Source organism: Stomoxys calcitrans, chromosome 1, assembly GCF_963082655.1.
Source record: "Stomoxys calcitrans chromosome 1, idStoCalc2.1, whole genome shotgun sequence".
In the NCBI taxonomy this organism is placed as follows: domain Eukaryota; kingdom Metazoa; phylum Arthropoda; class Insecta; order Diptera; family Muscidae; genus Stomoxys; species Stomoxys calcitrans.
In genome coordinates this window covers 47,004,684-47,020,922 of record NC_081552.1, presented here as the reverse complement: position 1 = coordinate 47,020,922, position 16,239 = coordinate 47,004,684, and the positions used below count along the sequence as shown (strand labels likewise).

The 16,239-nt window shown below is 36.6% G+C and overlaps 1 protein-coding gene across 1 annotated transcript; it reads right to left on the bottom strand.

The window, feature by feature from the left end:
- Positions 1-11,579: 11,579 nt before the first annotated feature.
- On the bottom strand, positions 11,580-14,254 carry LOC131994311 (uncharacterized). Its single transcript, XM_059361060.1, has 3 exons — positions 14,166-14,254; positions 11,911-12,234; positions 11,580-11,738 (listed from the first exon to the last, which is right to left on the bottom strand). The coding sequence occupies exons 1-3, from the start codon at positions 14,232-14,234 to the stop codon at positions 11,580-11,582; spliced, it is 552 nt and encodes a 183-aa protein (XP_059217043.1). The 5' UTR covers positions 14,235-14,254.
- Positions 14,255-16,239: the final 1,985 nt, after the last annotated feature.

The window sequence follows — 16,239 nt, the reverse complement described above, 5'->3', positions numbered from 1 at the left end:
TGCCTAAGAAGAGATGCCGGGAAAAGAACTCGACAAATGCGATCCATGGTGGAGGGTATATAAGATTCGGCCCGGCCGAACTTAGCACGCTTTTACTTGTTAATTTTAGGGTACTAAATGAAAGCATACAAAATTTCGCTTAAATCTCACTACCCATCTCTGAGATCTGGCGTTTATTTAGATATTAAAAAATTTAGTATCCTATTTTCACCACGGGATCATTATGCACCATCTATGAAAATTCAAGAAAATCGGTTCAGCCGTTTTTGAGTCTATAAGGAACACACAAACAAACCTACAAACAAACACAAATTGATTTTGTATATATAAGAAGATATTTCTTTCAACTGATATGGCATTTTGCAAGAGATACATATTTTATTTAACGTTTCAATATGATTACAAAATTTCATTAAAATCGAGTCAGATTTAGATATAGCTCCCATATATATCTCTCTGTTAATATGGCCTTTTAAGACAGTAAAAGCCACAGTTTTGGTCCGATCTTTACTACAATTTTGGTTCTATAAAGTTTAGCGTGAGGTGTTTTACTTAACGTCCTCGTACGTGTGGTGCATTTCATCAAAGTCGGTCCAGATTTAGATATATCTCCGATATGGCCATAAAGTCTGTAGCATAAGTCCTATCCAAAAAAGTTGTTATAAGGTTCTATTCAGTTTTTCAAAAGGTATACAAAATGAAAGTCTGACTAGATTTCAACATGGGTTTCGTGTATTGAAAGTAGTATGTATTTAGACCCCGTAGTGTAATACGCTATACCACCGGGTGTATAGTCGGCTGCGCCCGACTTTTGCCTTTCCTTAGTGGTTTAATTATGCTTATCTCTCCCAAAGAACATTTTCCTAAAATGTTTTCTATAGACATATTTCAATAAATATTTTTAAAGACAACATTTAAACCCATTACGCCTGACCCTCGATTCCTTTGACCGATTTTGATAAAATTTAATATATTTATAATTTATGGAATTTGTGTTGACGTAGCATTTTTATAGTTTTTGAATTTTACAAATTTTTGAAAAAAAAATTTTTTTAATGACCATTTGGTGAAGAAAGGTGGTTTTAATGATTTTGGCATAAAATCGTTCCTGCTGTCAAAAGAGGTAGGATTATTGGCATAAATTTATTTTGTTAATATGGAAACCACCAAATGCAACAAGACATAAAAACGAATTTCAGAAATCTCACGGCTAAGAATTTTGAGACATTTTTTCGTTTGATTTTTGGAAAATAAACAAGTAAAAGCGTGCTAAGTTCGGCCGGGCCGAATCTTATATACCCTCCACCATGGATCGCATATGTCGAGTTCTTTTCCCGGCATCTCTTCTTAGGCAAAAAAAGGATATAAGAAAAGATTTGCTCTGCTATTAGAGCGATATCAAGATATGGTCCGGTTTGGACCACAATTAAATTATATGTTGGAGACCTGTGTAAAATGTCAGCCAATTCGAATAAGAATTACGCCCTTTGTGGGCTCAAGAAGTAAAATAGAGAGATCGATTTATATGGGAGCTATATCAGGCTATAAACCGATTCAGACCATAATTAACACGTATGTTAATGGTCATGAGAGAATCCGTCGTACAAAATTTCAGGCAAATCGGATAATAATTGCGACCTCTAGAGGCTCAAGAAGTCAAGATCCTAGATCGGTTTATATGGCAGCTATATCAGGTTATGAACCGATTTGACCATATTAGGCACAGTTGTTGGATATCATAACAAAATACTTCTTGCAAAAATTCATTCAAATTGGATAAGAATTGCGCCCTCTAGAGGCTCAAGAAGTCAAGACCCAAGATCGGTTTATATGGCAGCTATATCAGCTTATGAACCGATTTGAACCATACTTATCACAGTTGTTGGATGTCATAACAAAACACGTCGTGCAAAATTTCATCCCAATCGGATAAGAATTGCGCACTCAAAGTATTTGTGCAAAATTTCAAGCGCCTAGCTTTACTCCTTCGGAAGTTAGCGTGCTTTCGACAGACAGACGGACGGACGGACGGACGGACAGACGGACGGACATGGCTAGATCGACATAAAATTTCACGACGATCAAGAATATATATACTTTATGGGGTCTCAGACGAATATTTCGAGTAGTTACAAACAGAATGACGAAATTAGTATACCCCCCATCTTATGGTGGAGGGTATAAAAATTGCCGGCATTGAAAAGCCAATTTTCCCCAAACAATGGGAAAAATTTTTGTAACAGGCTGCAGTTTTCCACTTTACGCTTATCCAAATTTTATTACGATGCCTCTTTCCTAACTCGAGCAAGAATTTTTCTATTCCTGAGTATTTTTCGTCGTTAATGGGATAATGCATTTTTTTGTAAAGACCGAATAGCAATATAATTTTTTCAAAAGATAAAACTTTGGTGATTGTTTTAAACGATTGGTGTTTGTTTTATGGATTTTTCATGCCATAAGATTTTTTTTTTATAAAAATATTCCGAAATACAACATTTAACAAAAAATTTTCGAAGACATAATTCTATATGAATTTTCCCTGAATTTACGCTTTATTGATTTAATTAAAATTTTATCTGTAGAGAAAATATTATTTCAAACAAGTAAAAGCGTGCTAACTTCGGCCGGGCCGAATCTTATATACCCTCCACCATGGATCGCATTTTTCGAGTTCTTTTCCCGGCATCTCTTCTTTGGCAAAACAGGATATAAGAAAAGATTTGCTCCGCTATTAGAGCGATATCAAGATATGGTCCGGTTTGGACCACAATTAAATTATATGTTGGAGACCTGTGTAAAATGTCAGCCAATTCGATTTAGAATTGCGCCCATTGGGGGCTCAAGAAGTAAAATAGAGAGATCGATTTATATGGGAGCTGTATCGGGCTATGGACCGATTCAGACCATAATAAACACGTATGTTGATGGTCATGAAAGAATCCGTCGTACAAAATTTCAGGCAAATCGGATAATAATTGCGACCTCTAGAGGCTCAAGAAGTCAAGACCCCAGATCGGTTTATATGGCAGCTATATCAGGCTATGAACCGATTTGAACCATATTTGGCACAGTTGTTGGATATCATAACAAAATACTACGTGTCAAAATTCATTCAAATCGGATAGGAATTGCGCCCTCTAGAGGCTCAAGAAGTCAAGACCCAAGATCGGTTTATATGACAGCTATATAAGGTTATGGACCGATTTGAACCATACAAAATTGCAAAATTTCATTCCAATCGGATAAGAATTGCGCCTTCTAAAGGCTCAAGAAGTCAAGACCCAAGATCGGTTTATATGGCAGCTATATCAGGTTATAGACCGATTTGAACCATACTTGGCACAGATGTTGGATATAATAACGAAACACGTCGTGCAAAATTTCATCCCAATCGGATAAGAAATGCGCACTCTAGAGGTTCAAGAAGTCAATACCCAAGATCGGTTTATATGGCAGCTATATCAAAACATGGACCGATATGGCCCATTTACAATACCAACCGACCTACACTAATAAGAAGTATTTGTGCAAAATTTCAAGCGGCTAGCTTTACTCCTTCGGAAGTTAGCGTGCTTTCGACAGACAGACGGACGGACATGGCTAGATCGACATAAAATTTCACGACGATCAAGAATATATATACTTTATGGGGTCTAAGACGAATATTTCGAGTAGTTACAATCAGAATGACGAAATTAGTATACCCCCCATCTTATGGTGGAGGGTATAAAAATTGCCGAATTTCGACAAGCCAATTTCTTCCAAAACATGACATATATAGCGGAATAAATTATTATACCCTCCACCATAAGATGGGGGGTATACTAATTTCGTCATTCTGTTTGTAACTACTCGAAATATTCGTCTGAGACCCCATAAAGTATATATATTCTTGATCGTCGTGACATTTTATGTCGATCTAGCCATGTCCGTCCGTCTGTCCGTCCGTCCGTCCGTCCGTCCGTCCGTCCGTCCGTCCGTCCGTCTGTCTGTCGAAAGCACGCTAACTTCCGAAGGAGTAAAGCTAGCCGCTTGAAATTTTGCACAAATACTTCTTATTAGTGTAGGTCGGTTGGTATTGTAAATGGGCCATATCGGTCCATGTTTTGATATAGCTGCCATATAAACGGATCTTGGGTCTTGACTTCTTGAGCCTCTAGAGTGCGCAATTCCTATCCGATTGGAATGAAATTTTGCAAAACGTGTTTTGTTATGATATCCAACAACTGTGCCAAGTATGGTTCAAATCGGTCCATAACCTGATATAGCTGCCATATAAACGGATCTTGGGTCTTGACTTCTTGAGCCTCTAGAGTGCGCAATTCCTATCCGATTGGAATGAAATTTTGCAAAACGTGTTTTGTTATGATATCCAACAACTGTGCCAAGTATGGTTCAAATCGGTCCATAACCTTATATAGCTGCCATATAAACCGATCTTGGGTCTTGACTTCTTGAGCCTCTAGAGTGCGCAATTCTTATCCGATTTGAATGAAATTTTGCACGACGTGTTTTGCTGCGATATCCAATAACTGTGCTAAGTATGGTTCAAATCGGTCTATAACCTGATATAGCTGCCATATAAACCGATATTGGGTCCTGACTTCTTGAGCTTCTAGAGGGCGCAATTCCTATCCGATTTGGCTGAAATTTCGCAAGATGTTTTTTATTCTTACTTTCAACAACTATGTCAAATAAAGTAAAAGTCGGTTCAAAACCTGATTTAGCTGCCATATAAACCGATCTGGGAACTTGACTTCTTGAGCCTCTAGAGGTCGCAATTATTATCCGATTTGCCTGAAATTTTGTACGATGGATTCTCTCATGACATACGTGTTTATTATGGTCTGAATCGGTCTATAGCCCGATACAGCTCCCATATAAATCGATCTCACTATTTTACTTCTTGGGCCCACAAAGAGCGCAATTCTTGTTCGAATTGGCTGACATTTTACACAGGTCTCCAACATAATTATAATTTAATTGTGGTCCAAACCGGACCATATCTAAATATCGCTCTAATAGCAGAGCAAATCTTTTCTTATATCCTTTTTTTTTTGCCTAAGAAGAGATGCCGGGAAAAGAACTCGACAAATGCGATCCATGGTGGAGGGTATATAAGATTCGGCCCGGCCGAACTTAGCACGCTTTTACTTGTTATATTTTATAACCATTGAACGAAGAAAGTTGGATTTAATTAATTTAATTAGATAAAATGACACCTACTGGCTTCTCGCCGTGAATTTATTTTTTTAATACAGAAAACATCAAATGCAGCAAGACACTAAAATGGATTCCAGAAATCTCACTCCTAAGAATTTTGGGAAAAAATTTTGTTGGATATGTAAAAAATTGCCGAATTTCGACAAGCCAATTTCTTCCAAAACATGACATATATAGCGGAATAAATTATTTTTAACTAGTTTTGGTCGTCCACATTACGCCAATTCACATTTCATTACCTCTTTCCTATCTCGAGCTGGAATTAATTTAAGACAGCTCCATTCTTTTTTCTACCCTTTCGTATTTAGTGGATACGAAGCTCATAGTGAGTTAGGATCGAAATCTACCAGCAAGCAGCATTAATTCTAGTATAAATTTATTAGTTCTGTAGGCTTTGACCGTAGAGTTGGACACAGTGAAATATTTTTTTAAAAATTTTAAAATTTAATTTTTGAATTATTGTTTTCCTTCCAAAAAAATCTTTTTACAATGCAAAGATTATAATAAAAGGAACTCAATACCCACCTTAAGTAAGGAAATGTGTTGAAATAATATTAGTTTGCAGACTTTTATTTATATTACACTTACGGTTTTCGCTAGGTCATTTGATTTCAATTATTTATTTATTTCATCTATAGAGTAAAAATTAGTGGGCAAAGAAAGAAAAAAGATTACAACTTTTAAAACTTGGAAATGTCTTCGTATTTCTGATTTCTAGTTCTACCACCTTTTCTTATTTTATCTCCAATAAATTAGGAAAACTTTAGGACTTATAAAATTATGTTGCAAATCTTTTCGTCCAAAATCGGATTTTCGATCGATTTTCATAAATTTCGGAGGATAACAAGGTGGATTAATAAAGGTGGTCTCACGCGAATAGCTGAAAACAGCCGGCCAGTTTGACGGTATTTAATTGTCAGTTCTGTATTTACATTCTCAGCAAACTACCCCATTTTTTCCACGTTCTCTTTGTATGGGTTGCTCTTATTTAACTGGCACACTTACGTTGTGCGGAGAACAATACCAATTTTGAAATGACATCTTGATAACGAGATGGCGGATTGCACAATATGATTTGTGGTTATTAAACAAATGAGACCAACTTTAATTGTTTTGTCATGGGAGGAGAAATAAGCGGCATCATTTAAGCAGAATATTAAAGCTTCTAGGAACCGAACAAGGATGATCGAGAGACCGGTTTACATTTGAGTTATATCAGGTTATCGACAGATTTGGAACGTATTTGGCACAGTTGTTGGAAGTCGTAACAGAATACCGCATGTAAAATTTCAGCCAAATCGGATATAAATTGCGGCTTGTAAAGACTCAAGAAGTCAAATCGGGACATCGGTTTATAATGGAGCTATATTAAGTTATTGACCGATTTAGACCCTACTTGATAATCGTAACAAAACACTATGTGCCGTCCGTCCGTCCGTATGTCTGTCGAAAGCACGCTAACTTTGGAAGGAGTAAAACTAGGCGCTTGAAATTTTGCACAAATACTTTTAATAAATGTAGATCGGTTAAGATTGTACAAATTTTTGAGACTTCTTCAGCTTCTAGAGGGCGCAATTCGTATTTGATTTGGTTGAAATTTTACACACATCGTTTTGGTATGATTTAACACACATAGTTCGAACAACTGTGTTAAGTATGGTCTAATTCAGTCGATATCCCGATATATCTGCAATATAAACCAATCTCTCGATTTCACTTCTAGAGTCCTAGACGGCGCAATTCTTATCAAATTTGGCTGAAAATTTTTAACATATAACATATATATGACTTCCAACAACTGTGCCAAGTATAATCTAAATCGGTTCATAATATGATATAGCTGCCATATAAACCGATCTCCAAATTTATCTTTCGGAGCCTCTTTGGGGCGCAACTGTTATTCAATTCGTGATATTTTTGATGATATTTTTCTGTGACTTATACGGCATGACAAGTATGATACATATCTGTCAATAACTTCGTATATCTCATATATATTTGAAAAAGTAATTCAAAGAACTTAACAAATGCGATCCATGGTGGAGGGTATATAATATTCGGCCCGGCCGAACTTGGCACGATTTTATTTGTTTAAGTTTTATTTCATATTTTTAGATGGAACGTATTTCCTTTTTTGAGGACTGGGTTCATAACGACTTATCTCATTCAAGGTTATTTCATTGAAGGTTATTGCGCGAAGCAGAAAACTCTAAAACTAAGCCTCGTTGAGCCACAGGATCATTAATTCGTGAACATTTCCAAAAATTTGATGAATTTCCCAAAAAATTTAATTTCCATTTGGAAAATTTAAAATGGCCATATCTCCTAAACTAAGCCTGATATGTAAAAGTTATATATCCTAAACCAAGCCTCGTAGAGAAAAAGTAAGGTTAATTCGCGATCACTTCCCATTATTCAAAAATCTTCATCGCCCAAAAAATTAAATTTTTATTTCGAAAACTTGAAACTAAGCCTCGTAAAGGAAAATTATCACAAAATTCAAAAATGTCATGAGAATTGGTCAAAAATTAAATTTTTAGCTTGGAAAACTTAAAATGGCTATATCTTCTTAACTAAGTCTCATAGAGGAAATGTAAGGTTAATTCGCGATCACTTCCAATAATTAAAAAATTTGATGAAAAATTGTCTAGTAAATCAAATTTCATTAGAAAAACTTAAAATGGACATACCTCCTAAACTACGCCTTGCAGAGCAAAAATAAGGTTAATACATGATCGCTTGATGAAAATTTCCCAAAAAAATTTAATTTTTACTTCGAAAACTTGAAATGGCCATGTCTCCATGTCTCTCGAAAATTGGCCAAAAATTTTAAATTTCACTTGGAAAACTTAAAATGGAAATATCTGATAAGCTAAGTCTCGTAGAGCAAAAGTAAGGTTAATTCGTGATCACTTCCAAAACCTCAAAAATGTCATGAAAATTGTGCAAATAATTAAATTTTAACTTGGAAAACTTAAAATGGCCATATCTTCTAAGCTAAGCCTCGTATAGCAAAATCGAGGCGTCAAGTCGGTGGGGTTAGGAACGGTTAGTCGGTCACGTGTATGTGAAGTAGCCTCGTCTAGGGTGCCGCGAGCGAATACGGCAGTTGCTAGGAGCCTTTTGGGTACGTCACCACGCGAGGAATCTCGAGAACACGGCGGAGTCCCTACGTAAGAAGGCTCGGAGACACAAGAGAAACGAAAGTTTACGTTGCTTACGGGCACACCACCACGTAAGAAGGATCGAAGATACGAGGTAAATCAATGTTGGCACTGTCACTGTTCACTTTTTGCACTGGTTGGGTATACTCACTTGCTTCCTGTGGGCTTGATATTTTTTACCACCTGACCTGCTGGTTGAACCGTGTTACTTCACAGGTTGCTCCCATTCGTCACATTCATCCCCTTTTATAACCAGCCAACTCACCACGGCAGCAACTTCAACTCGATCTGCTGACATGGCCTTGCAACCATGTGTGTCTGCCCGTGTGCCGCTGTTTGTCGCCCAACGATATGTAGTTTACGAACTATTTAACTCCGCGACACTCAATGTGTATGCATTGGCTATGATCATCACAGCCACTTGCTATGATATTTGTTGCTAACATCGTACGGTATCTATTTTCAAAAGTCGTTACGTGTCATGACGTCGGGCATTTAAGTTGGAATATGACGAGGGTCGACGACTAAGGCCAAGAAATATAATTACAATTTAATATATTTTCAACTAAGTTATTTAATGTATGGTTAATATAACAAAAAAGAATTCAGTGGCAAAAATAAACAAAACAAAGGACAAGGGTTTAACACTTGTGGTGATTGTGTGGTCAGTAACGAGCGTCACGACTTCTGGACCTCACAGTCTGTCTGTCGAAAGCACGGAGTAAAGCTATGCGCTTTCTCATTCGATTTTACTGAAATTTTGCACGTGGTGTTTTGATATGACTTTCAACAAGTAAGAGCGTACTAAGTTCGGCCGGGCCGAATCTTATATACCCTCCACCATTGATCGCATTTGTCGAGTTCTATGCGCGGTATCTCTTTTTAGACAAACATAGAATATTGAATAAGAACTGCTATTGGAGCTATATCAAGTTATAGTCCGATTCGGACCATAAATGAATGCTGATTGACATTGTAAAGGTCATTGTGTAATATTTCAGTTCATTCGGATAAGAATTGCGCCTTGTAGGGGCTCAAGAAGCAAAATCGGGAGATAGGTTTATATAAGAGCTGTATCAAGCTATTGATCGATTCAGACCATACTAGACACGTATGTTGAAGGTCATGGGAGAAGCCCTTGTACAAAATTTCAGCCAAATCGGATGAGAATTGCGCCCTCTAGAGGTTCAAGAAGTCAAGATCCCAGATCGGTTTTTATGGCAGCTATAGCAGGTTCTATATCGATTTACGCCATACTTAGCACAGTTAGAAGTCATAACAAAACACCTCATGCAAAATTTCAGAAAATCGGATGAGAATTGCTCCCTCAATCGGCTCAAGAAGTCAAGATCCAAGATAGGTTTATATGACAGCTATACCAGATTATGAACCGATTTGAACCATACCTGGTTCAGTTGTTGGATATCATAACAAAACACGTCGTGCAAAATTTCATTCCAATCGGATAGGAATTGCGCACTCTAGGGGCTCAAGAAGTCAAGACCACACATCGGTTTATATGGCAGCAATATCAGGTTATAAACCGATTTAAACCGTACTTGGCACAGTTGTTGGATATCATAACAAAACACGTCGTGCAAAATTTCATTTCAATCGGATAAGAATTGCGCACTCTAGAGGCTCAAGAAGTCAAGACCCAAGATCGGTTTATATGGCAGCTATATCAGGTTATAGACCGATTTGAACCATACTTGACACAGTTGTTGGATATCATAACAAAACACGTCGTGCAAAATTTCATTCTGATCGGATAAGAATTGCGCACGCTAGAGGCTTAAGAAGTCAAGACCCATGATCGGTTTATATGGCAGCTATATCAGGTTATGTACCGATTTGAACTATACTTGGCACAGTTGTTGGATATCATAGCAAGTTTCATTCCAATCAGATAAGAATTGCGCACTCTAGGGGCTCAAGAAGTCAAGACCCAAGATCGGTTTATATGGCAGCTTTATCAAAACATGGACCGATATGGCCCATTTACAATACCAACCGACCTACACTAGTAAGAAGTATTTGTGCAAAATTTCAAGCGGCTAGCTTTACTCCTTCGGAAGTTAGAGTGCTTTCGACAGACAGACGGACGGACATGGCTAGATCGACATAAAATGTCGCGACGATCAAGAATATATATACTTTATGGGGTCTCAGACGAATATTTCGAGTAGTTACAAACAGAATGACGAAATTAGTATACCCCCCATCTTATGGTGGAGGGTATAAAAAGAATTCAATGGCAAAAATAAACAAAACAAAGGACTTCATTGGGGTTTAACACTTGTGGTGATTGTGTGGTCAGTAACGAGCGTCACGACTTCTGGACCTCACAGTCTGTCTGTCGAAAGCACGGAGTAAAGCTATGCGCTTTCTCATTCGATTTTACTGAAATTTTGCACGAGGTGTTTTGATATGACTTTCAAAAACTGTGCTAAGTATGGTCAAAATCGGTTCATAACCTTATATAGCTGCCGTATAAACCGATCTTGCATGTTGACTTCTTAAGCTTTTAGAGGACGCAATTCGTATCCCAATGGGCAGTAATTTTGCACGTGGTGTTTTGAAAACACTTCCAACAACTGTGCTTAGTATTTAGGTTTAAATCGGGCCATAACCTGGCATAGCTGCCATTTAAACCGATCTTGGATCTTGACCTCTTTAGCCGCTAGAGGGTGCAATTCTTATCCGATTTGGCAGAAATTTTGAACAACGGCTTCTTCCATGACCTTCAACATACTTATCTTATATGGTCTGAATCGATTTTTAGCTAAATACAGCTCCTTTATAAACCGATCTCCCGATTTTGCTTTTTGAGCCCCTACAGAGCACAATTCTTATCCGAGTGGACTGAAATATTACACAATGACTTCTACAATGTTCAGCATTCAATTCATTTATGGACCGATTCGGATTATTACTTGATATAGCTCCAATAGCAAACCAGTTCTTACGCATTATTTTTTTGTTTACCTAAAAGGAGATACCGCGCAAAGAACTCGACAAATGCGATCCATGGTGGAGGGTATATAAGATTCGGCCGAACTTTTACGCACGCTTTTACTTGTTTTTAATTAAAATAAAATTGTTCATACAGATACCGCAAACATCGTTGTCAACATTTATACAAATAAGACATTCGAATACATATTTACAAAAATATAAATGATATAGATACTATTTTAGTTCAATGGTCATTTCTGTATTGCCAATCATTTCTTTGGAATTATCAGCCATTTTTTTGTAAAACTTGACATAAGTGCGAAATTTGCCGTTAGGAGCAAAAGCGGGTATGCTATCCTTCTCGATTTTCCAATTTTCAAAATAGTAAAGATTCTTGAATTATAGAAAATAAAGGTTATTTAACCAATATGTATTAAAAAAAAATTATATTTTATACATTTTTTTTAATACTTTGTTAACAAATTTTATTTTAAAATTTTTAAAATTTTTTTAAAATGTCTTTCAGATTTTTTTTTTATTTCAACTTTTTTAAATCGTTTTTTACCTTCTCAAAAGGACATGTGCTGGACAAATTTCCATACTTCAAAAAATTCATTACCCAAGTATTTAACATATGAATATTTGAAGATTTAATGCGGGCCAAAGTATCGCACAACTCTATATCGTAGGTGATTATGGGACGAAAAATGTTCGTCTGTTTTTGCCAAGAGGAAATCGCTAGTGAGGCCCATAATTCATTAAAGACTTGTTTGGTTTCAAACAAAATGCTTATGGATGTTTTGTTATCGCTGATATTGACCTCCAGACGTTTCACATACTCTTTATTCACATCGTATTTGGTTTCCAAAATATAAACATTACGAGGTTTCTGAAATAAAAAAGAAACATATAATTATTTTATTGGGTTGCCCAAAAAGTAATTGCGGATTTTTTAAAAGAAAGTAAATGCATTTTTAATTAAACTTAGAATGAACTTTAATCAAATATACTTTTTTATACCCACCACCGACGGATGGGGGTATATTCATTTTGTCATTCCGTTTGCAACACATCGAAATATCCATTTACGACCCTATAAAGTATATATATTCTTGATCAGCGTAAAAATCTAAGACGATCTAGACATGTCCGTCCGTCTGTCTGTTGAAATCACGCTACAGTCTTCAAACATAGAGATATTGAGCTAAAATTTTGCACAGGTTCTTTTTTTATCCATAAGCAGGTTAAGTTCGAAGATGGGCTATATCGGACTATATCTTGATATAGCCCCCATCAGAGATGGCCTGTCAGAAACAGTGACGTATATGACATACATTTCCGACGTATATTACATACGTCGAAAACGTCGTAAACCTAGCCAAAAAACTAGGTTTCTGACAGAAAAAAAAATTCGAACGAAAACATGTCGAATTTTTGATCTGATTAACTAAAAATTTTGGCATAAGTATTAACACTACATGTACCGTTTCACTTGACACTTCCTCAGATGTCATGCATTTTTAACATATGTCGTTTACAACAGCTTTCAAAAAGCAAATTAAAACGGGAGAAGCAAATAATTTTGCAAAAGGATACAAAATAATTGCAATTTCTAAATATAATTGATGAAAAATAATAATTTATTGATTTTTGCTTCACAAAAAAAATCCTTAAACGTTACTTTACAAATTGACTTGAAATTTGCGTATATTTCCAATTTATTGTGTGAAAAATGTAAATGCAAAAATTAAAAAAAAAACTTAATATTTCTTTTATTGCGAATTTTTTTTACATATAAACTCTTCTATATACAACAAATAAGTGACAATAATATTTGTTAAAAATCAAACTTTTACACTGAGTTATTAAGGTTCATGACGTTTGCGACTTTTTCTACGTTTTATACAAGTATACGACGTTTTCGACTTTTACTACTTTTTGACAGTCGGAAAACTAAAAAATCGTCTTACGGACCATCTCTGGCCCCCATATAGACCGATCCTCCGATTAAGGGTCATAGACCAATAAAAGCTACATTTATTATCCGATTTTGCTTAAAATTTGGGACAGTGAGTTGTGTTAGGCCCTTCAACATCGTCCGTCAATATGGCTCAGATCGGTTCAGATTTGGATATAGCTGCCATATAGACCGATTCTCCAATTTAGGGTCTTAGGCCCATAAAAGCCACTTTTATTATCCGATTTTGAGAAAATTTGGGACAGTGAGTTGTATTAGGCCCTTCAACATCCTCCGTCAATTTGTCTCAGATCGGTCCAGATTTGGATACAGCTGCCATATAAACCGATCTCTCGATTTAAAGTCTTGGCCCCATAAAAGGCGCATTTTTAATCCGATTGCACAGAAATTTGACACGCTGACTTATGTTATGCTCTTCGACATTCGTGTGGTATATAGTTCAGATCGGTTTATTTTTAGATATAACTGCTAAAAAGACCAATATTTTGTTATATACAATTGAACAATAACTTTTACTTATTAGTATCTGGTCCAAATCGGAACATAGCTGCTATGGGGCATAAGGTATGAATTTTGCACCGGATTTTGAGGAAAGGTGGTTCACATATATATACGAGGTGGTGGGTATCCAAAGTTCGGCCCGGCCGAACTTAACGCCTTTTTACTTGTTTACACTTTTTTTCTAAAGCAAGCTAAAAGTAACAGCTGACAGAAGAAAGAATGCAATTACAGAGTCACAAGCTGTGAAAAAATTTGTCAACGCCGACTATATGAAAAATCCGCAATTACTTTTTGGGCAACCCAAAATTATTAACTACAAAAAAAAACAATTACGAGCTTACCTTTTTCGCACCCTCCAAATAAGGCATAATCAAAAATACAATTAAATAAATTTGAAGAAAGAGCCTCATATTTACAAATATTTTTCAAATATTACACCAACGACATGAAATAAACTAAACAATTTTACAGTTTCATCAGCTTTAGCTTCATATTTTATAAATGTTATTTTTATATGTACATCAATTATTTTGTAATTAGATCGATGACTTAGCTTTTTCTTTATGAGCGATGCCAAGGGCGAAAAATGAAAACAATAACAAGTAGAAGTGTTCTAAGTTCGACCGGGCCGAATCTTATATACCCTCCACCATATGTCAATTTCTTTGGATTTCAAGTTCCGAAATCGGTTTATATGGGAGCTATATCAGTTGAGAAGCCGATTTAGTTGTTGACGGTTAAACCAAAAAAATCATCCAAAATTGCATCCAAATCGTATAATAATTGCTTCCTCTAGATGCTCAAAAAGTAAAGGGTGATTTTTAAGAGCTATTGGAAAGATAAAAAAACACATAGAATTATGAAAATTCCATAAAATATTTATTTGAATGGATAGTACGGTCCATATAATTTAATGTTTGAAGATTATTTCATGCATATGTTGACCGTGACTGCGCCTCAAATGGTCCATCCGCTAAGTCCAATTTTGGCATACAAAATACAAATTTTGCCCATGGATATTCCCCTAAGGAACAGGGGCAAACTTCTCACCTATCAATAAGTGCAGTCCGATTCAAGTTTAAACTTAATGATAAGAGGCCTCCTTTTTATAGCCTCTTTGGAGAGAAGTTTTACATGGCAGAGAACCTCACAAATGTTGCCAGCACTAGGAGAGGAAAACCATCGCTGAAATTTTTTCCTGATGGTCTCGCCAGGATTCGAACCCAGGCGTTCAGCGTCATAGGCGGACATGCCAACCTCTGTGCTACGGTGGCCTCCATACTTTTGGCATACTCTTTCCACAACATTGAATAAATGCTTCAATGTTGTCTTCCAATGAGTCAATTGAAGAGGGCTTGTCTGTATAGACATGAGCTTTAACATAGCCCCACCAAAAATAGTATAAAGGCGTTAAATCAAACGATTTAGGCGACCAATTGACCGGTCTCGAACATGAAATAAAATGTTCACGGAACTCGCCTCTCAATAAGTCCATTATTACGCGTGCTGTGTGACATATGGCACCGTCTTGTTGAAACCACATGTCATGCAACTCAAGCTCTTGCATTTTGGGCAAAAAAAAGTTGGATACAATATCACGGTAGCGCTCACCACTCACAGTTACATTACGATTCGTATAGTCTTTGAAGAAGTACGGTCCAATGATGCCGCCAGCCCATAATCCGCACCAAACTGTGCCTTTTTATACCCTCCACCATAAGATGGGGGGTATACTAATTTCGTCATTCTGTTTGTAACTACTCGAAATATTCGTCTGAGACCCCATAAAGTATATATATTCTTGATCGTCGTGACATTTTATGTCGATCTAGCCATGTCCGTCCGTCTGTCTGTCGAAAGCACGCTAACTTCCGAAGGAGTAAAGCTAGCTGCTTGAAATTTTGCACAAATACTTCTTATTAGTGTAGGTCGGTTGGTATTGTAAATGGGCCATATCGGTCCATGTTTTGATATAGCTGCCATATAAACCGATCTTGGGTCTTGACTTCTTGAGCCTCTAGAGTGCGCAATTCTTATCCGATTGGGATGAAATTTTGCACGACGTGTTTTGTTATTATATCCAATAATTGTGCCAAGTATGGTTCAAATCGGTCCATAACCTGATATAGCTGCCATATAAACCGATCTTGGGTCTTGACTTCTTGAGCCTCCAGAGGGCGCAATTCTTATCCGATTTGAATGAATTTTGGCACGACGTGTTTTGTTATGATATCCAACAACTGTGCCAAGTATGGTTCAAATCGGTTCATAACCTGATATAGCTGTCATATAAACCGATCTGGGATCTTGACTTCTTGAGCCTCTAGAGGTCGCAATTATTATCTGATTTGCCTGAAATTTTGTACGACGGATTCTCTCATGACCATCAACATACGTGTTTATTATGGTCTGAAT

What these genes read in the sequence shown, in the direction of transcription:
- LOC131994311 (XM_059361060.1), bottom strand. Translation starts at nt 14,234, where the DNA reads ATGAGGCTCTTTCTTCAAATTTATTTAATTGTATTTTTGATTATGCCT. An exon ending in ATTTGGAGGGTGCGAAAAAG is followed by an intron (nt 12,235 to 14,165) that starts GTAAGCTCGTAA and finishes TTTTTATTTCAG; the next exon opens with AAACCTCGTAATGTTTATAT. An exon ending in GCACATGTCCTTTTGAGAAG is followed by an intron (nt 11,739 to 11,910) that starts GTAAAAAACGAT and finishes CTATAATTCAAG; the next exon opens with AATCTTTACTATTTTGAAAA.